Raw genomic sequence first — 23,144 nt, 5'->3', positions numbered from 1 at the left:
TGACTTTGCAGACTGCAGGTCAAGAGGAGCAATGAATGCTTTTGAGGGTTTGCGTTTCTAAAAGGAGAGATCCTTTGCCTAGCAGCCGCTCTCTGCCATCTGCCCTTGAAGCACTGCCTAATCCTAGGTAGGCGAGGGGGGACAAGCCGCCTTGCTTATTACTCAGCGGCCAGATAAAGACCTTCTGCTCATCCTGAGAGGTGCGTCTCCGTCTGATCACTTCTATTTCCAGCAGGACTCAGCCCCTTAGGAAGGAGAACGGAGAGCAGATTCCGAAGCTGAGCCTCTTGGCGCAAAGGAATCCCACCCACCCACAGACCCCATACGAAAGGTTACTAACTGGGCAAGCCCCGTCGACGAAGCCCCCACCGCGCAAACAAAAGCATTCTTTGCCCTTCACGAAACGTATCTCTGCGCTTCTTTCCAGAGGAAAAGAGCACTTATAACGCTACTCAAAGTCAACCTCCTACTCTGAAGAGATTTGCTTTTATTAAAAGGACGTGAAACGGTGGCCGGGGAGGGGGGAGACGTTCGGGGAATGTCTAGAGGGAGTCCCCATCTCTCACCTACGCAGGTTGAAGTCAGGAGAAAGAGCAATTGTTGGTGGGGGGGAGTGTCAAATGTTCCGAAAGAGAGATTCCTTCCACAGGGAGGGGCCACGTGACACCTACCCCCCTCTCCGGTCTCTGGGGCGGCCGCCCACGCCGTGGTCCCCGTCCGCCCCCTCTCTCCCTCCCTCCGTCACCCCCCTTCTTCGCCGCAGTCTCCTCCCTCCACCGCCCCCCCCCGTCGCGCTCGCAGGCAGGCAGGCAGGCACGGGCTGGGGCTCAGTGGGTCGGACGCAGCCATGGCGGAGGGAGGCGAGGGAGAAGAACTGCTCCGGCCGCCGCTGCCCGCCGCGGGCTCGCCGGGCCCCAAGCGCCTGTGCTCCCGGGGGGTGGGCGCGGCGGTGACGGCTCCCCGCGCAGGGGGCTGCCCGGGGGGTCCCGTCGGTGTGGCCGGGGCGGGCGGCGGCGCAGCCAACGCCGCCGTGGTCGGGCCGCGGGGGTGCTGTCCCTCCTCGGGCGGGCCCGGCCCGGGGCCTGTTTGCGGGCCGGCCGGGCCGCTGCTGCCGCTGCAGCAGCCCGAGTCTCTGCTGGACGCGGCGGCCAAGCGAGTGGCGGGCAGCTGGGCCTTCGAGCGAGTGGAGGGCCGCTTCCAGCGCATCCCCGAGCCCGTGCAGCGCCGCATCGTCTACTGGAGCTTCCCCCGCAGCGAGCGCCAGATCTGCATGTACTCCAGCTTCCAGCCCGGGCGCCCCGGAGGAGGCGGCGCCGGGCCCGGCAACGGCGCTTCGGGGGGCGGCACGGGAGTCGCGGGCAACGGGACGGGCGTCGGCGGCGCCGAGGACAGTCCGGCGGCCACGGGAGCCGTCACCGGCGCAGCCCTCCCCCCCGGCGCGGCTCCCCTACCGGCCTCGGGCGTCCCGGCCAGCGCCGCTGTCACCGAAGGGCTCCCCTTCCGCAGAGGCATCCGCCTCCTGGAGACGGGCGCCGTGGACAACGTGCTGCAAGTGGGTGAGTGAGGCACTTCGGCGGCGCCGGCGGCGGCGAGAGACCGCCCCTTCTGCCCTCCGCCGGCGCGTCCGGCCGCTGCTTCGCTCGAGGATCCTTGGTTCCCCCTCTTCCTTGGCTGCCTCGCATTTCTCTCGCTCTCCTTCCCAGGCTTCGCCTCCTTCCCCGCTGCCTCTTTGCCTTCTCACGGGCTGCCCTTTCATTCCCCTCCCTCCTGTCAAATGCCATTCCTCTTTCCCCTCCCCCCCTACTGTATCCTTTTCCTCGATCCCTTCTCTCTCTCTCTCTCCACCCTCAACCTGCCTTTCCCCCTATTCTCTCGCTCGGTCCCTTATCTCTGCTGCTGCTTCTGTGCTTTAAGACCCTGAAGATTTCCCTCCTCCAACAATCGCAGCCTTTTGTCTGGTCTGTTTGCTGCTTGACAGTATCCCCACCACCACCACCCCGGAGGGCGGAGGTTGGAAGGGAGAATGAGAGGGTGTCCCCCCACCCTATGCAAGCTCTGCTTTGTGGTGGGCTTGAGAAGGAGTCGGCTTTGATCTTTTCCCCTTTTCCTAAAGTAGGGGTGTTGCTGTGAAGGGGATGTTGGGGGGAAGTTTTCCAAAGGAAGTAGGCAGCTGCCAGCATCATAGAGTCCTTAACTTGCTTTGGGAAAGGATTCGAACTCTTTTGTCAAAACGCCTCCCCCCACAACGTTGCCTGCTTCCAAAACCCCTCTCTCCCACCCGTGGGTTAGAGAAGGACCCCCCCCCAAAAAAAACATCAGAAGATTATTTCTGTAGAGAAAGTTGGGTTAGGTTAGGACATCTTGCAATGCATTAGTGCTCCTTGCCTTTAGAAAACTCTATTTGCCTTTAAAATGTAATAATATATAGCCTTCTATGCAAATACTTGAGAATCTCATTGAACAAAACAAATGGGATTATTTTAGGAGGAGTGGGGGAACCAAAGTAATGTATAATGTATAACTTCTGCTAGTGCCTGGATGTTTGGAATTTTGTCATCATGGCATTCCATTTCTTGTGTGAGTATATGTGTGATATGGATTCCATTGGAAACTGAAAATGGAAATGAAGTCCTTGACTTTATTGACATTCAACACAAGGTTCATTATTAGGAGCCTTGTCAGGGGACTCGCAAGTATGAATGAGTGACAAAGGTTGTTTTCCTCCCATCCTATTTCCCTCCTGAAATCTGCTTTTGTGGAACGCTAGAAATAATCTGTTTCACATTGTTAGTGGAGGTGAATGAAACGAGTGTTCCCATTAAACTGATATTCTGTTATAATTTTGTTTTGCACATTTGAAAAGTAAATTCATTTTATGCCGATGCCCATTGCCATGTATTGTTAGGTCTCCCCAGATTTTTTTAAAAAAATGTTTTACTCTTATAAACAGTGTGTGTGGCTATTCCACCCTCCTCTTGTAGAAAAATAGGAGTTAGTCAGTCAAATTTATTTGCAAAAAAATTAGTCATCACAAAAATACAGGCATAATCAAGCTGAAAGATGCAGTGCTCAGCACAATTTAAGTGGTTGTACAGATTTTTATATACTGTATCTACACATTCCCTTTATAAAACCTCCTCTGGAATGCTTATACCTTTTAACCATACATACATAATTAAATTATATATATATATATATTTCATACAAAGGGCTCTGTTATCCACTATGACTAAATTAGTAGGTGGTTGTAGGAGTAAAGAGCTGAAATGGCAACATGAAACAATGTTGTGAGAAGAGAAATAAGTCTATAAAGAATCTCTGAATATGATTTGACTGTGGAGTTTGCAATCCTTGGATTACAGAACATTTACATCTGATATGTACTTCAACAAGAACACAAATGGTTTATAAAACTTCGTATCAAAATAGGTATGAAATCGGCTGTAGATTTTGTAATGGGTGACTAATTGACATGTGAATGTGAGGACTGGAGGTTTTTGGACTGATTTGGTGCGGCACTGTTGTTTTTTTAAAGAATTTATGATAATGCGAGCAACCGAGTGCAAAATTCTGAATAAATAATTCTAACGGATACATTGTTTAGTATTTCTTGAATTAGAAATCTAGAAGCCTTTGTAACTTACAGTATTTTGTACTGTATTGTCAATATTTACTGCAGCAGTTGGAGTGTTTCCTCTAAAGATGACTCTTCTTAAAATACTTGGGGCGGGTGGGAAAGTAGAGGATTTTGTAAACGACACAGGGAAATGGTGAAGGAAAGTACACACAAAGCTGCAGACGGAATGCAACTATTTTTAGACTGAGAGCAGACCAGTTTATCTAGGGCTAGGCCCTCTTCCATTGATATGTCTTTGCCTGCTCATGGTTCCATGACTAGATTAAGTAGCCTCCTGTGGCTTGTAGTTCGCAACAGGGCACCTGATTTTGTCAGGTACCATGCTGCATAAATGCAAAAATTTAGCTGCAAACAGAATACCTATTCAATCTAAATATAATGTTTTTCTAATACAGTACACCACTAGTATCAGGAGGGTGGGAAAGGGAGTTTTTCTTATTGAACATAATATATTCCATAATATAGGAATGGCAACCTCTGCTGCAGTTACCGACAATAAGAAGAAGTTGTCAGCTTCCATTGATGTTCTCCCCCTCTCTTTTTAAAGTTTACAAGCCATAGATAAATTTATAACAGGGCTGGAGAATGAGATGAAAGACGGCTGATTTAATAGGGAAAGGAGTTGGTGCACATTTGCATAATACTGTAAGCCCTTTCCAAGAGAGGAGCTGAAAGAGAATTTAAATAAAACAAAATGCTCTGAAGCTCTGAATGTTTATCTCATGCAGATGGTGAGCATAATAGTTTCCATATCTGTACTGGTAACCACATCTACTAATGTGTAAGATAGGGTAAGCCTTACCAACAAAGAGGTTTGTTGGTCTTGGAAGCATTTGCATTGAAATTGGAACTTTTGATGCTGTGATGTATGAGAGCCTTTATGTTTTAAGGGAAAATATATACTGGCCACGAAATTAAAAAAAATATTGTTAATTTATAATAAAGAACATCTGTAGCTCTACATTTTTGTATGTTCATAATGTGATCCCATCCATTCACTGCTTTCTTTGATGTCTGTTCATACTTGTTAAAATTGTATGGATGCAGTTCTTAACATTGTTTCAGGACATCCAGTGGATATTTCAAATGAAGACAAGCAAATATTTGTTTTACAGTGATCAGAACAGTAGCGGTGGTCTAGATAAAAGATTTTTCACATATATTTAACCTTTTGGTGCCTGGCATTCTAAAGATCTGAGCAATGTTTACGGTGTATGGTCAATTAATAATTCCTTCATGCTTAGTAAAACTTAAACACAGCTTAAGCCTGATCTCACTAGAGTCATTAAATTGATTTTTCAGTGTTAGAAGGCTGCTGGACACAAGCATCTTTGTCTTTTGTTTACATAAGACCTCCTTAGCTTTGTGTGGCAGTTATGGTAGGGTTGTTTAGAAATTAGTAGATGGATAAAGGAAAGATTAGAGGAATGGGGAATATTGAGCCTTAACATAAAGCACTCTGTTTGTTGGGATCCCTAAAGGAGGGAGTTGATTTTTAACAAGTTAATTCAGTTTCAATAAATTTTCAATAACTATAAATAAATAAATAAAATATACATTAAATAGCAATAAAAATGCACATGGAAGATATTTTCTTTGGAGAAAATATTGTTTATGGATAGTAAACTTGTATCCAACATGTTGTCCAACACAAAAAGTTCCACTTCTAGTTTGCACTTCTAATTTAATATTGTTTGTTCTTGAGTTGATGCTTGCATACTCATAAGCAGATGTCTTGTTTTTTGATGGGGTGTGTGTATTTGTGACTCTTTATAACTACAGGACATTCCCAGACAAGGAAAGATACATTTACACACTGTCAGCCATAACTATCAAGCTTTTTAATATAGAAAATACATCCATAAACCTGAAATTCACTGTTTTATATCCTGCAATACTAGAATGCTTACAGAGAAGTGTATGTGTGCTTCTAGATACATGAGGGGAATTCACTTTTTAAAAACTTACTGTAGAGCCATCAGAAAAGTTTTTAAAAATATATAATCAACAGGGCAATCCTGTGCATGCTTACCTGTAAATCCCATTGAACACAGAATAAACATGCTTAGGATTTTGCTGTAAATCCCAAGTCTCTTTCTTAGACTATCACAATTCTTCTGATATTGTGCTTCAGGCAGTTTTGCTCACATCTGGGATAAACATTATTCACCAATTGGGAAACAAAATAACTACAAGTGTGGTGAAGAAGTCTGAGAGTTGGACTAGGACATGGGTAGGCAAACTAAGGCCCGGGGGCCAGATCCGGCCCAATCGCCTTCTAAATCCGACCTGCAGACGGTCCAGGAATCAGCGTGTTTTTACATGAGTAGAATGTGTCCTTTTATTTCAAATGCATCTCTGGGTTATTTGTGCAGGAGTCCAGGAATCAGCGTGTTTTTACATGAGTAGAATGTGTCCTTTTATTTCAAATGCATCTCTGGGTTATTTGTGCACCAGGGCCCTGCGGGATTTGTCATCTTTCCGCAGGGCCTGCAAGACAGAGCTGTTCCGCCTGGCCTTTGGGTTAGACTCAGCCTGACCCCTGTGTTTTCCTCCCTCATGGCTTGGATTTATGGACTCCTTGAAATGAGGCTGCACTTTAAATTTTAATACTGTATTTTAATCTGTATTTTAATTGGTTGTTTTTATGTTTTATTGTAATTCTGTTGGTGTCAGCCGCCCTGAGCCCGGTTTTTGACTGGGGAGGGTGGGGTATAAATAAAAATTTATTATTATTATTATATTATTATAAATCCGACCTGCGGACGGTCCAGGAATCAGTGTGTTTTTACATGAGTAGAATGTGTCCTTTTATTTAAAATGCATCTCTGGGTTATTTGTGCATAGGAATTCGTTCATATTTTCCCCCAAAATATAGTCTGCCCCCCCCAAGGTCTGAGGGACAGTGGACTGGCCCCCTGCTGAAAAAGTTTGCTGACCCTTGGACTAGGACCTAGAAGACCAGGGTTCGGATTATTGCTCAGCCATGAAGCTCACTGGGAGACCTTGGGCCAGTCATTGTCTCTCAGCCTAATGTACCTCACAGGGTTGTAGTGAAGATGAAATGGGCTCTTTGGGGGAAACACAAGAGAGGAAGGCAGTACAAAACAAATAAATTAATATAGCTCTTTTATGTCAAAACTTTTATGTCAAGACTTTGAAAATTGTTCCTAGGAAAAACAAGCAAGCGTTTCCACTCCTGATGCCTTGCTAAATTGATAGAAATTGATTAGAAGTATCAGTTAAAAAGAGCAAAGTGTTTAACTTTGGGCTTGGGGTGATTTTTGTTGCTGTGTACAATGGCTTTAACATTTAGTGGCACTTGCTTTGTTGATCCTCACACCAGCATCTTTCAGCAATGTGCAGTTCAGCTGTAGAGAGTGTTAAGGCTGTTACGTGGAGAAGCTGTCACAGAGATCCTGCCCTCATTGGCTGTGACATTTAAGTTGGTCCTGAATTCAGCATTTATTGGGAGGCCTTTCAAGATGACCACTAGAAAAAGCGCTCCGCCTCAAAATTCTAGTCCTGTTGGAACCAGCACTTCAGATAGCCTGATGCCAGACATGCTATCGTCACATATTAGCTAGTCGGATGTGTTTCAAGAGATTGTCAAAGGCACATGTTATAAAGAAGTTTTGTTTTACATCTCTTAATTGGTTCTGCTTCAGCTGTACTGCAAGGCTTCTCTGGTAACGATGTGAGGCAGAGGACCAAATGTCATGTTACATGCATGTAAAGTAAGCCTATTTTAATGTTGCTAGTTGAAAGGAGGAATTTTGATTAACTTTGTGGGGAGAGAGCTATTAGGGGTAAAGGGTGAGACTCTTCCAGCAGATAATAAACCTCTGGCTAGCTACCAACTGGTAGATTCCATTTCCCTTTTCCATAACACTCATAGCTGTCAACCCTCCCGTTTTTGATGGGAAACCCCCGCATTTAAATCCATTTCCTGCTGCAACCCCGGATTGTAAAATACCCCGTAAACATCCCGGCTCCCAGCTGGCTGCTTGCTCACTTGCCGAGTGCTGCCGGAAATCGCCTCTGGGCATGCCTGGGCATCATAGCTGCCAAGTTTTCCCTTTTCTCGCGAGGAAGCCTATTCAGCATAAGGGAAAATTCCTGTAAAAAAGGGATAACTTGGCAGCTATGCTGGGCATGCGCAGAAGCGATTTCTGGTGGCCAGACATGCGGACATGGGCAGCCCGGCACCGGAAGTCTGGACATGCACAGAACTGATTTCCGGTGCCGCTCTGCCCATGTCTGGGCACCGGAAATTGGGCAGAGCCAGCACCGGAAGTCGCTTCTGCGCATCTCTGGACATGTGCAGAAGCGACTTCTCGTGCCGCGCCGCTGCTGATCCCTTATTTTCCAATCCAGAAGTTGACAGCTATGATAACACCCCCTCCTCAAACAACATTACGTGATCATGTAGCAACACTTTGACACAGACTTGTAGGTTAAAAATTATGGCTAACAGAGCAGAGTGTGATTCTTTTGTGCTGCCACCAGAGCAAAACCATGTCACTGTCATGGTGTCATTATATGATCATTTTTGAGTGGGGGGGGGGAGTTTTGCCATCTCTGCTATTAAATATTACATAATCAACTTTCTTGAACTCAGTGGGGCTTGCTCTCAAGTAACATGCATTGGTAATAAGAGACATTTCTTTGTGAAGATTGTGTGTAGTTAGATAGCTGTTAAACTTCTTCCTTATCAAGCCAGGAGGATTTCCTGCTTTTTGACGAATTGGACTAGATCAGGCATAGGCAAACTCATCCCCCAGATGTTTTGGGACTACAACTTCCATCATCCCTGACCACTGGTCCTGTTAGCTAGGGATGATGGGAGTCGTAGTCCCAAAACATCTAGAGGGCTGAGTTTGCCTATGCCTGGACTAGGTGGTCTTTGAGGAACCATTCCAACACCTTGATTATATTATTTTGCCAAACTGCGCTATTGATATTACTCAGTGCAGCTGCACCACAAGGAAAGGAGGGCAGTCTGGGGCAACCCAATTGAAATTACACTTTGATTATCTAAATTGTTGTTTTATATTCTATTCAAAATATTTTAACCTGCCCTTCATCACAGTGTGATACCAGCATACAGTGCAATAAAATAAATTTGAAGCATGAAGCTTAAAACAAAGCAGAAGAACAGAAGGAGAATATAAAACCTCAGGGAGAAACAGCAAGGATAATAATACTCAATGTCCAACCAGGCAGCCAACCATGCATAGAGGCATGCTGGAATAAGTGGTTTTCAGCTGGTACTACTTTCCAAGGGGTAGGACATTCCACAGGATCACATCAGAATAAGCCCTCTCCCTGGTATCTACATAACAGATTTCCCTTGGATGTGGAGCAATCAGGAGGGTATCAGTTGCTGCTCTTAATACACAGGAAGAGATGAGTGGCTTAACACTTGATGTCTCACCAACCTACCCTCCCCAAACCCAAAAGAACAGGAAAAAAGATGTCTCTGCTGCCAATCTTTGTAATGAATAATGATACAGCCCACCATTTTCTTTTACATCAAACACTTCCCATATTCCAAAGCTGTATTATTAACGCAAGTAACTTTTCAAGTAACCGGTGATTGAAATGCACCCATTAGAACCCTTTCAGCGTATGTTTTGTTCTAGAAATGTGCTGCTGATGTCTTAAATGTGGACTGCCTTTAGATGACCTCTCTGTTCTGCCCATAGAGAGTGGTCTATTTCAGATCTGCTTCACACAGCAACCTTCTTTTTGCCCTCCCTGATCCCTGGCTCTAAAGTTCTTCCAGTCCCTACCAATAGGATCTGCTCTTTTCCTAGATGCCAAGTATTATTCAGCTTTTCTTCCCCCTTGGCTGTTCCCTTTAAGTCCACTCTCCTATTCCTCCAGACACTGCCTACCCACTTTTCTCTTTAAGTCCCACTTCTTACCTTACTGCAGGCATCCTCAAACTTCGGCCCTCCAGATGTTTTGGACTACAATTCCCATCTTCCCTGACCACTGGTCCTGTTAGCTAGGGATCATGGGAGTTGTAGGACAAAACATCTGGAGGGCCGCAGTTTAGGGATGCCTGCCTTACTGTCTTCTGTGCCTGCCTTTGACGGTCTCCTTGCCCCTTTACTCCCCTGCATTCTAGGCTCTCTTTCCATAACTATGCTCAGCCTCCCTGAATGTCCAGTACTGCTGCAATTTGCCCTTTTTCCTGCAAGCTGCAAACTGCAACACCTGCCTTGCGGCCTGGTGTGACATTTTGCTCTCAGCTAAGCTGACAGTTTTCTAAGGGGCCGTGGCCAAAAATTATGCATAGTGTGGAGGAAAGTTGGTTGAGAGAAGTTTTTCTCTCTTTCTCTTAATACTAGAAACCAGGGCCATTCCATGAAAGTGAATATTGGAAGATTCAGGACAGACAAAAGAAAAAACACCCTCACAAAGTGCAGAGTTAAGCTGTGGAATTTGCTACCTCAAGTGGAAGTGGTGGCCACCAACTTGGACAGCTTTTTAAAAGAGGATTAGACAAATTCATGGAGGGCAAGGCTATTAAGAGCTGTAGCCATAGCGGCAATGTTCTCTGGATGCCAGTCGCAGGGCCGGCTCTAGGGGTAGGCTGGGTGGCGCTGCACGGCAAAGCCGCACGGAAACCACGCTGTGCACTGCGCCCACCCACCATCCGCTGGAAGAAACGGGGCAGGGGCGCCGGAGCGATCCGTGCACCATGGCGCCACGGCGTCCGACCCGCTTAAGACGGCCCTGGCCAGTCGCTGGGTATCACAAATGGAGAGAGTACTGTTGCGCTCAGATTCTGCTTGTTTGTTTCCCAAGGGGTGGCCACTGCGGGAAGCGGATGCTGGACTAGATGGGCCTTTGGACTGATCCACTGTGGCTCTTCTTAAACCTTTCCCCACAGCAGTTAGAATACTAAGAAACATATGTGTCATGGAAGCTCCAGTAATAGCTGTGGGCCTTCACAGGTGGCAGCTGAATTTCGAGAGAGCAAGAGAGAATGAGTGTGGTTCAGCTGGTCTTTGATCAGTCCAAAAATAAAAGCTTCCTCCTTCTACACCTTTACAATGGGGGAAGGGTTAGTGTGCTTTATTATGTGCATATGAAATGAGCATCGACACACCTAATTTATTTAATAGGGATAAGCATTCATAATTTCCTTTCTGAAGCCAGATGCCATAAATGCATTTGGAAATGCATCAGATCCCTTGACAGTGATGAACACTGAATTAAGAGGAGTTGCATCATGCAAAACAGGCTTTTAAAATAAAACCATTTATGGTGCTAAGCACAAGAACTACACAAATGTATCCAGAGGTTGTGAAACCATCAATAGGTTTTGCCTTGCATCTACTAGTTTTGTTTTAAGGGTACACATTTATTCAAGTACATTTCAGTAGCAATTGATGCTGAAGCCTGTCTGAGAGAAAGCTGCAACAATCATTTACTTATGTGTGTGTGTGCTCATCATTGTGGGGAGCATACTATTTTAATATGCCAGAATATGGTATTTGCTAGCATTTCCCCTGCTGCTTTGATTGCAAACGAGAAATCAAAGGTAAATATATTGCATGCAATTATACTCTGGTCCTGTCCCCCACCTCAGTGGCATCTGAGCAGCTATGTTAATCCACACACAGCTGATGACATCCGCAGATCAAGTTTCTGGCTACTAAAGGGAATAAAATGCCCCAATGTGCTTGAATAGGAGAGGTTGGGTGGAACTCTGCAGACTATTGGCTAATTTAGGAGGGATGTTGTTTCCCCCTGTGCTTTGCCTGTTTTGCTTTGGTCAAATGGCTAGGCAATGAATGTTGTGCCACTGCAGGAAGGAACTGGCAGTGTGAGTACCTCTTTCTGGTTGTGCATTTCTATGTTTTGAAGGCGCTTTAAAACGAACTATAGGAAGGATTGCTCCATCCCAATCATTTTTACAGACCAAGCCGAGGCTCCTTTAAGCTACACAAAAATAACACTTTCCCACAATAATAAATATATCTGCAGCAAATTAGCTTCTCCCCTGCCCTCATCTCTGGGGAGAAAAAAAAAAGATGTACCGTAGTGAGAAATGTATTGCAAACAAGCTATGGTTCCTTTTTCTTCCCTTCATGGAAAGGAATTCTTTCTTTCCACTTCACATCATCTGACCAGGCATAACATACCCTGGAGTATGTTGCACAAAAACAAGATGTTTTCTGCCCATTAAACTTAACTTGTACAGAAAAGTGTAATCCATGGTGGGTTTTTTTTAATCTAGTGTTGTTGGTACACGTTGCTAGGTCTCCCAAGAGGACATGCTAAAATCGCTTATTCAAGGCTCTCTCTGTGTATTAAGTGAAATTTGCACTGTAAAGATCTATGAAACTGTGACCTTTTTCTTTTCAAAGCATTTTCTTACTTTCTTTTAACTGTATTTGTTTTGCATTACTTTATGCTACCAAGGGTTCTATAATATAAATTTCTCTATGACCTTTCATCTTGCAGGAAAAAAATAGGCTAACCCATTTTAAAAAGGTAATATTGTAGTAGTCAGCAGAGCTGTTCAAGGTTCTGCTTTTGCATGGCTGATAGGCTGAGAGAATGTTCAATGGACTTTGGTTTAGGAGACAATATCTACAGTACTTAAATTAATATTTGTCAGATACATGCCAGAGCAGACAATTCAAATGTTATCCCTATCAGCACCCCCGCCGCACAAACACACACACAAACAAACACATTAACATTACACTGGTTCTTTTAATAAATTAATTTTTTTGTGATGTGTTCTGGTTGGAAGGGTACCATTCAATATTATAAGGGGTTAGGTTTCTTTTAAACCAACCTTTCCTTTCTGAGTACGGACTTTCCCCCTCTTAAAGTGTCAAAAATGGTTGGTTTGTTTGCTTTAAATGGACACATCTGCTATTTTGCTGCCAACTGTAGCCATTTTGAATTATTCCTATACAGAGGGCCTGATACTGCAGTGGCAAGGAAGCAGAACACACCCTTTTTCTTGTAGAACCAAGGCCAGGTATATGTCGTTATTTTTAAGGCTCTTTAAGGAATACATATTCCTTACATTACATGTCCCAGGTATTAATCCTTTTCTCCCAGACATCTAGAGAGGTGGGAAAGTATGGTTTTCTATTCCTATCTTATCATACTAATGGCAGGATTCTTAGTCGTCTGAAATCCATGTAATTCATCTTTTGCAGTTCCATGCATGCAGTGCTTGTTTGGTATGTTCCAAGATTCAGATTACTGAGAATGTCAGCTTTCATTGTTTAAAAATAAAGAAAGTTTATAGCCCCTGGCAATTTATTTGAAAGCACATTGGCAATGTCTGGAAAAAGGATCTAGGAAGTAGAGTTACCTGACCCTCATTCTTAGCACCTTTTCTATGACATAAAAGGACGTGGGTGGCGCCCTGGTCTAAACCACTGAGCCTCTTGGGTTTTTCGATCGGAAGGTCGGCGGTTTGAATCTATGACATACTTCTTCTTTCTTTTTCTTTTTTGCAAGTTCTCAAAATTCTACAATTGGAGTTCTGAATCATGTATGCAAACTGTTGGATTGGCTCATTTCAGTCTACAGTACAGTGGTTCTTTTGTCCCTTGGGGTAAGCACATTCAGTGTACTTGATCATTACCGGTACTGAGAACTGTGGCTCTAGGTCAGGCATAGGCAAACTCGGCCCTCCAGATGTTTTGGGACTGCAACTCCCATGATCCCTAGCTAACAGGACCAGTGGTCAGGTATGATGGGAATTGTAGTCCCAAAGCATCTGGAGGGCCGAGTTTGCCTATGCCTGCTCTAGGTCCACCTCCCGCACCCCTGCTCTGCTCTCCCTCCTTCGCTTGGTGAAAGAAGGAGAGCACCAAGCTGATGTTCCTTGACTAAGCATAGCAAGCAGTCTGGAGCGGATATGGGAGGTATACATATGCTTCTCATTCCCCACAAAAGCCAGGAAGAATATCTACATATGTGCCCATGCACATGAGCTGCAACATGTGGGGGAAATAGAACATAAACATGCATGCATGGGGAAATCTGTTGCTCCTCAGTTTATAAAGCCTGCTTTTATTAAGGAAATGCAGGAATAAAAAGTCATTATTTCATAAGTTACTGTATGTTAGCTGACTGACTGACTGTGCTACCTTCTTTGAACATAGCTGCACTGTAAGATGGTGAAGGCTGGAGCGTGCTTGTTTTTAGCTCTGCAGTCTTAGGGCAACCCTTACATCCTTTTTTGTTGTTAAAATTCCCATGGCCGTGTAGTAATCACATAATATCACATACTGAATGAAACATCATGGTCTTCAGTACTGAGAATTGTCCAAGAACTCCTGATGTGACTCCATCTCTAAAACTAAGCAGGTCTGGCATGTCATCTTAAAAAGTTGTTAGTTTGTCCCTAGAAGGGGGATCACCTGGGAATTCCATGTTTCCAAGTCTCATAGACAAAGGGGCAGGATAAAAATGTAGCTGCATTCTAGATAGCAACAGCATGGCGGTGCTACCAAAAAGAAGTTCATGGGGAGAATAAATGCTTCCTCTAGATCAGCCTTCCCTAATCTGGTGACCTCCAGATGTTTTGGACTACAAAGCACAGGGCTGGTTGCAGTTGTGGTCTGCAACATCTGGAGCCACCATTGGCCATCCCTGGATAGCTCTTAGGAACTATTTTTACAGGGTGTTTCTATGCATGACTACTCAAAAGTTGTTCTTATTTAGTTCAATGGATTTACTCTCAGGGCAGTAAGCATTGTAGTCTAACACTGGGTTTTGTTTTGCAACTGAATAACAAAAGTCAAAGAAGCACTGAGATAGGACAAAGGTTAGGGGACATACATTAAATAAGCATTCACCTGGAGCTGAGACAGTGTGGAACATTTTACTTGTAATTATGGTGACAGGCTCTTTTGATGGCAAATGGAAAATCCAAGCGCTGCATCTTTCTTGTGCAGACAGTATTGTTTCTGCCCTAAAGTCTCTGCTGCATTTGAGTGGATTCGAAAGCATGATGGATTTAGTAGAGATAATGGTTTTCCACAAGGAAATTCAGCATTGTGCAGAATGTTCTGAAAATGCGAAATAGTCCCAGGGTTGAGTTGCTGCTCAATGGAATGTCTACCCCCCTCCCCGGTCACCACATGCTCCCTGTACTCTCCCAAATATGCTGTGGAGGGTTGGGGAAAACCCATAAACAGATTTGTGGGGGGCACAGGAAGGAAGGGAAGGGAGGGGAATTCCATTATGTGAGTGGAAGCCATTCTGCTTGTGCAGTCATTTAGTTGGATACAAGCCCCTGAAATTGTCTGTGATCATTTCACCCACACATAGGAGACATGTCATATCTAAAATTCAAAGGACTCATTTTGCAAATAACACTATTTACATGGAAGTTGATATCACATTACAAAATATTGTTTAAAAGGATAGGTGAAAGAACTGTAAACAAATACAACATATTTTCATTTTCTAGTACAATTGCCAACTTATTAAGGGACATTTATCCTTTGATTAACTATTTTTCAATTAAGTATGTTAAGATATGTTTCTCCTTAATAGCTTACTTCCTCTCCTTTAAATATAATAGAAATCATTTGTATGGCAAATCATTTTTAAAAATACTGCTTGAATTAAGAGACAGAAATAAATTGTTTGCAACATTTACAACTAGTAACAATATTGTTTTACAAGCAGTAGTGCCAATTAAATTAAATCCAAGATTTTCACCTGCAGTTAATATAGTTCAGTCATTGCTAAATCACTGTTTTTAGTAACTGGGTGAGGACTTTTTAGATCCATTTTGGGCTGCAATCCTGCACAACTCTAGTCTCCTTAAAAGCCATTGACTTGGGTTTTGTTTCAGCCAGCCCAGCTGCCTATAGCTTTACGTTTTTTTATATACTGTAATCTGGTAGGAAAAAGGAGCCATGCAAAGGAAACTTCTCATGAGCAAAATAAGCGTAGTAGTTTTTATACCATTGGTATTGCTTATTTCAAATTCAGTCCATGTCCTCCTGTATTCAGTTTCGTTGTACTATGTCTATACCCCATACAGTAGTTCCTGACAGCCACATAGTGTGACCAGATGCATAAGAGGACACGGGTCCTACACCCTTAGTAATTGTGTAGAAGAGGAATTTAGGTGTAACTTACATGACACACGGCTTGCATAAAGTAACTGAGGTTTTGAATAGTTCAGAATATAACAAACTTAACAGAGCAGCTATTTTTTAAATAAAAAGCCCCAGCAAACTTATATGAAGGAGGTGAGCATATATTTACAGAGAAAGTTAACATTTTCTCAGTCAAAGTATAATCATCACCACTATGATGGCTGCTTCTCACAGGACTAATGTTTGGACAGCAGCCTACCCCACTCCTCAATTATGAATGCTGCTCACGTCTGATTTCCTCACCAATGTTCCACTTTAAATACATGTGAATAAATTACATATACCCTTCATCCCTAGCAGCTAGAGTATATTTATTTAGTTGTGTCTTTATACTTCCCTTTCTTTAAAGGGAGTTTAGACAATGTATCTCGAATATTAAAATGGCAATATACTGCACAACCACTCCAGGTAGCCATTCAAGAATGCAAAAGCTCAGCTCTTACAACTTTTTGTTTTGTTGGCATATTGTAATGCCTCTTAGGAGAGCCCTATTCCCCTCATGGAGCTACAATTCCCAGAGCTCCCTGGGAAGAGGGATTGTTAAACCCCTCTGGGAACTGCAGCTCTGAGAGGGGAATAGGGCTCTCTTAGCAACTCTTAGCACCCTTAACAAACGACACACTTGTGTAACCATATGCTCTCAGAATTATTTTTCTATAGTATTTTTGCTTATATCAGTACCAGTCCTTAGATCAGGGTTGAGGAACATGAAGCCCTCACCATGCCGATTGGCCAGGGATGAGGGGATTTGTAATCCAACAACATCTGGAGGGCCACAATTTCCTCATTCCTGCCTTAGATGGAAGGGAAAACTACCTAGCTTCCTAAACTTTTTTTATGGCAGTCTTCCCCAGGCCAGTGATTGAAACCCTGCAAGCTGCAAAAGTGCAGCATATATCTACCCTTGTGGCTTGACTGTGGTTTCTGTGTTTATTTCAATTCTTCTTGCTTCAGCGGACTGTATTTAAGGACTGTACCTCATTCCATCAGTGCAAGGATTTCAGTTTGTGCAGTGGGACTCCCCTGCACATGTATGTGCCCTGTACCCTCTCCAAATCTGCTTCAGAGGATTGAGTGAACCACTGGAATGGATTTAGGCGGCAACAGGGGGAGAACATTCCATTGTGTCAGCAGAAATCCTCTTGCTGACGGAACAAGGGGCGTAGCACGACATCAAATATTGATGTTTCACAGGGATGATGACTTCATATAACTTTTGAGAGTCGCTTTTATGCTTTTATTAATTCAAGAGAGCAGCACTGCTATGTTAGTGGTGGAAAAGCATTTTGTCACACTTCTACACTCTGATAAACCCTCTTTCCTTTCTGCCGTCTGTGTTTTCCTATCACCATTGTGCTCTCTGCAGCAACAGCAGCACCACCTCTTAGATACCCCACCTTGCTTTCTTTACTAATTATTACTAATTAGTTATTATTACTAATTACTAATTATGTTTTTAAATCTCTCTTGCTTTTCTTGGGTAATTCAAAGTGGTTCACGGCACACAGTTAAAACAATAGACAATGAGTTGCTGTGCAGTAAGTCTGAAGCTGAAAGGAATAAGGGAGAATACTATATACTCTTTCCTTTGCACTTCAGAGGTCCTGCTTCATGTATCCCCACCAAATGAACTTCAGTTGGTGTCCATTAGAACATTTTCACAGTAGTTGAGTCAATTTTATGGAACTATTCAGGTCCCAAGTTGAGATAACTCTGAACTTGCCATCTCTAGTACACCATCTCTCATATGTCCCTTTGCTTCTGTTACAGTTCAATCCTATGCATTTCTACTTGGAAGTGGGATTTACTTCCAGGTAAATATATATAGGATTGCATGCTCAGGTGCTTGTTATACTCTACTTCTGTCCTGCAGTAAATGTATTTCCATGTATAATGAGTGCTCCTGACAGGAATTATGGTAGTAGACGATACTGGCTTCTAAAGAGTGTCCTAGTATGTTAGATAGGTTTTGAAACATGCTTATCTCATCTAAAGATGGGGAAATTGAAGGCATTTTAAGACGGTATTAGATTTAAAAATATATATTTTGATGTCCCATTTTCTGTGGATTGTTTTTATGTACATTTATGCTTAGAAATGTGATTAATGGTATGTAAATATCCTAAATAAATAACATTTTTAGATGTACACACACACACACAAAAAAATCTTAGGCTACTACCATATACACCTAAGAAATGTAGTGTGTCAATCAACTCAGATGAGACAGGTTGTATAGCATAGCTTTCTGGCTTGAGCAGTTGGGGAAAATTCAGAACAAACTCTGAATGCCTCTATTAACACCAGGGAGGAGGAGAACAATTTCCTATCTTCATCCCCACAGCTGATGGGCCTGTGTGGCCTCAGAGGCTCCCATAAAAAGATGGGTACAGGCTACAAACAATAGGAATTATATCAGGAGAAAGGGATACCTGGGCCTCATGCTGTGCAGACCTGGTGTTATGTTACCATGTCTGAATACTTTTATACAAAGCATTTACTTCTGTTTGACAAGTGAGTGAAAGTGTGTAGTCTAGGAGACAAAAATAGAGCCTTTCTCTCGGTGTTCTTTCCCATCACTTCCTGTACTGGGAAAGTACTGCTGACCTTGTGGGATCTGTCAGGCTCGTAGCCAGAGAGAGAATGGCAGTGTGCACCATCAGTACTGCTAGCAATAATGAAGCACTGTTTGGCCTTCAGTGGCATTATGCAGCTATGTAAATCAAAGAGCAAGGGTCAGGGAAAAGGCTAAGCGTATGTCAAAATATGTGACAATGGGTAACAGTACATATTATACAACAAGAGTTCTGTGGCTCAAGCCTAGGTTTGTGGCCCGTAGTACCTTTTTTTTGTTGGCCTTTTAAAAATGTTGCCCTTTTGGCATGTTGAAGATTAACTACTTCTGTCATAATGATGGGTCACAGTGACTCTTGGTATGTGTGAATGGATTAGTACCGGTAGTTGTCTTGGCCATGAGTGCAGCTTCTGAAGCAGGCACCTGAAATTTATTGCTGTCTGGAGAAACAAGGGCTGGATCTACACAAATATAAAAAATGCTATGGAAAAAAACAGCTATAAAAATACTGTATATGTGCAATTTGCCATTGAGCTCTACAGCGCCACCTGGTGTCACATTTTTATAACACACTTACAGTGTTATAATTGTAGCTGTGTAGCTGATTCCAAGGTTTTCCCTTGGTGTTCATGAATATCTGTTGTAATCATAAATGGAATACATTTTATCTGGGACCCAGGTGGCGCTGTGGTTAAACCACTGAACCTAGGGCTTGCTGATCAGAAGGTCGGCTGTTCGAATCCCTGTGACGGGGTGAGCTCCTGTTGCTTGGTCCCAGCTCCTGCCAACCTAGCAGTTCGAAAGCACGTCAAAATGCAAGTAGATAAATAGGAACCGCTACAGCGGGAAGGTAAACGGCGTTTCCATGTGCTGCTCTGGTTTGCCAGAGGCGGCTTTGTCATGCTGGCCACATGACCCGGAGGCTATACGCCGGTTCCCTCGGCCAATAATGCGAGATGAGCGCGCAACCCCAGAGTCGGTCACGACTGGACCTAATGGTCAGGGGTCCCTTTACCTGATTCCAAGGTTTTCCCTTGGTGTTCATGAATATCTGTTGTAATCATAAATGGAATACATTTTATAGGGTTTATTACGTTTGGAAAGGAGGGAACTTTTTCAGGAATTTACACTGTTAAGCTTTAAAGGGACAACTCAAGGTGTGCTACTATTGCCCCAGCTGGACTGAAAATGAGCAGAGATTGCATGGTATCAGTACTTGGTGGTGACAGGAAAGTGTGTGGTGCTTAAAACAATGAACTTTGAAAAAAAATTCTTTATTTTATCGTTTTTTTTAAAAAAATATCTCCATTTGTATCAGCTTCCTGTGCTGCATCAAAAGGGAATGTCGTTAGCTACAAACTTGAATATATCCAAGGTCCCCTTATCTGTGTAAGATAAATTACCATTGTTTAGGAAAGACACTCCAGGGACTGAAGAATTTAATTAAATACATGAGGGTTATGAATATGCATATAAATTAGACAAGCTTGATCTGAAATGGCTTCAGTACAACTGAAGGGAATTTTTCTGACTTCAAACAGATTTTTTTGGTAGGAAATCTGAAGACAAGTAAGCACCCTTACACATTTTGCCAGGTAGTCCTGAAAGGTTTCAGGTAATTGAACAGTGGAAATTATCCATTGCAGTACAATTGTTGTCAGACAGCCTGCACAAATGCCACACATTAACCCCCCCTTTTTGTTATCCTGGCCTTAACAAACCTTGACAACAACCAATAGGGCAGGGATTGTGGTTATGCTGACCCAGATAAAAGGCTAGGAAAGCAATGAGGATGTATGTTTATTGTGTTTGAAAAAGGGGGAAGATGACATAGATCTGATGAAAGGCTGGAAAGCTTTGTGTCTGGTTACTTTGCATTATTAGGTTATATGCAGACAGCATACATGTTATTGCTAAATCATTACTGCCATCTTATTTAAAGGGTGTTGGTCGTAAACATCCGAATAGCAACATCTTATTGCTGCCTTAATATTCCCAGTACTCGGTATACATTTATAATTTTTCTTATTTAATTTCCAGTATTTTTAAATTTTATTTAATTTACAGTGCAGTAGTGTTCTCGAAGCTACCAACATGAGTCTGACCAAACTGTGGGAGGCAGTGGACGATAGGAGTGCCTGGCGTGCTCTGGTCCATGGGGTCATGAAGAGTCGGACACGACTAAACAACCCTTTACTTTTCAGAAAAATAATATTACATCAAGTTTGAATGAGGAATGCCATTGAAACTTAGCTTTTGGAAATAGTTTCATATGCACAGTTCAAATACATGTATTCATTAGCACTGTGGATTTGGGGGGTAGAAAAGATGAGAAAAGATTGACCGAACAATGCAGCTACCATGTTTGTAAGAGGCCACAGTATTACGCCCAGGAGGAGTGAGCCTTGTGCCTTGCTACCTCTGGAAACAAGAGTTGATTCTGACACAACACCAAGCAGGGCATTTTTTTGTGAAAGAGCTCACTGGAATGGGGTAGTTTTTCTTTTGGTTGCCTCCAGCTTGTGGCGGTGCTTGTATTGCACTATGGGAGGCTATTGGCAGATAATGTGTTGTGAGTAGGTAGCACTTTGTTCTTTGTTCCCATTGCCAGCAGTCAAATAAATAGATAGCATTATCATACTGTGTTTCTAGCTTGAGGCAAGCTAATTCTGATTTGGGGCCAGGGAATCGAAACTTTGCTGAAAGTATATGGACTAAACATACCTGCTAACCTCTTGGCAAATTGTTCTGTAGCATTCATACATATGTTTTATGTAAAAAAGTATTTCCCCCCCCTTTGTGATATCTTTTTACTCCTGGCTTCAAGTAATTTAATATTATTCAAACAAAAATGATAATTTTTCTGTTCATATGTAAAATAATCCAAGTGTTTTTGGTAAAAATTTAGGTAATAGAAATAGATGGTTCCCCCCTCTCTGTACTTGCAGATTTTTAATGCATCTGTGTTTACATTTATAAACCAGGAGAGAGCAGCTGAGAATAAACTTTAAGACTTCTTGGCCTAAAAAGATATGCACAGCAATAGAAAGACAAATAGTGTGAAATTTCACAGTCATGTGAATCTTTTCCTTTCCTTTTTTAAGTGATACTGTATTCTCAAAGGAAAATAGTCCCACTCATTTTGTATTTCTTACAGATCAGCCTCTGGATTATGTGTGTCTGTGTGTGTGTGTTGACAGTGTATCGCTCTGTATAAATTTGCCCTTTTCTGCCAATATTACAGTGCGTGTTTCCAGAATTTCCAAATTAAGCAATGCCAAAGGAAAACAGCTACTTAAGTTAAAATCTTGACTGGCAGTTACATTTTTGCAGGATAGGGCAAGTACTTTTAAAATGTTATGAGAACAGAACAGAGAAGTAGCAAGACTTTACACATACTGCTCTGTGTCATGTATGTACCCTGGATGATGGGCAGAGCCATCCAAACCCAAGCCCTCACACTGGAGGGGTTTTAGATGAGGCAAAGGTGTGCTGGTTTGGGTCTCTGCCATTGCAGAACTCCTAACTGTGGCCACCTAAGCTTCAGGCAGTTAGAAGCTACTGCTGGCATATACCCTGGAAAGGGGGAAGGTCAGTGAGAGGCCAGAACTATGCCAGCCAAGGATCCACTGGATCCTAAGTCGGTCTGACTGCTAGCAATGGACTGGCACAGGAAAATTGCAATATTTCCCTATCTTCCCCATCTTTTGTCCTGGCTAGCATGAGTAAGGGGGCTGCAGATACAAAAGTAGCTCTGCATGACCCATTACTTTCTAAAGTGTGGCAGGCACAAATGCATGAAAATGCCTTTTTGGCTGTGACATTCCAAATGTGGGACTCAGCATCCTGGGAGATTTATTTTGCCAACCTCGCCAACTGAAGCAAGCTTTTGGCTTGTCTGCTGTTTCAATGGGAATTTGTTATTGATACTCCATAGTTTTGACTTTTTTATTTGTTTCTTTTATATCTTGTTATATTGTATTACAGTTTCATTATTCATGCTTAGCGGTTTTATTGTTAATGTTAGTGTCTTGAGCCATCATTTGGAATTGAAAAGGTGTGACAGACATTCCTCAACAAGTTAACAACTTTTCGGCTAACTACTTCTGTCTGCCTCAGCTCCATCTGCTGTACCAGGATAAAATATATGGACCCATCTTACAGGGCTGTTGTAATAATTACTGAGAGAAATGTATGCAAAGTGCTTTGAATATCTGAAATGTTCAAAGACAATATTTGTCTTTTAACGTGTAAATTAGTAAGCAAGCTCTGCATGTATGCAATTGAATAAAATGTAGGTGATCGTGAACAGGTAAGCACAAAAGTCTAATCTGACTTCTGAACCTTAGGTGGAAATTCCTTACTCTATAAATTTTGCACAGAACCATAGTTTTAAAGGTGCCTTGAAAGTCATCTAACTCTTCTTCACTAAGCCAAGCTCCTCCCAAAATCTGTGGTCATGCACATTATAGTGGAATTGAGGGCAAGAAACTTGCTTTGGTGGGGAACAAAGCCAGGTTTCTTGGGAATCAGAATTCTGAGCTATATTGTGCATTGCACACACACAATGCATGGCCCCAATGTTTTATTCAGTCTTTCTGCTCATGGAACAAAGCTGTAGGAGGTCACATGAGCTGGCTTTTAAAAGTTGCTTAGCAGCCTGCAAAATGTAAACAACTTTGACCTCTCGCAAAAGGGTAGAGATTTAAGAATGGCATCCAGTACTGTTGTGTGTGAACATGCACCTCATGTGGCGAAGAAGCTG

The 23,144-nt window shown here is 42.9% G+C and overlaps 1 protein-coding gene across 1 annotated transcript in view; it reads left to right on the top strand.

Moving 5' to 3' along the window:
* The first annotated feature begins 784 nt into the window (after positions 1–784).
* ZSWIM5 (zinc finger SWIM-type containing 5) overlaps positions 785–23,144 on the top strand; it is a 114,633-nt gene continuing 92,273 nt past the window's right edge. Inside the window, exon 1 of the mRNA XM_035124179.2 lies at positions 785–1,556. Coding sequence (XP_034980070.2) covers positions 848–1,556 — 709 coding nt within the window. The 5' untranslated portion in view covers positions 785–847. The remainder of the gene's footprint in view (positions 1,557–23,144) is intronic.

This window comes from Zootoca vivipara, chromosome 7 (assembly GCF_963506605.1).
Source record: "Zootoca vivipara chromosome 7, rZooViv1.1, whole genome shotgun sequence".
In the NCBI taxonomy this organism is placed as follows: domain Eukaryota; kingdom Metazoa; phylum Chordata; class Lepidosauria; order Squamata; family Lacertidae; genus Zootoca; species Zootoca vivipara.
Note: the sequence above shows the minus strand (reverse complement) of the source record. Positions and strands in the feature narration are given on the sequence as shown.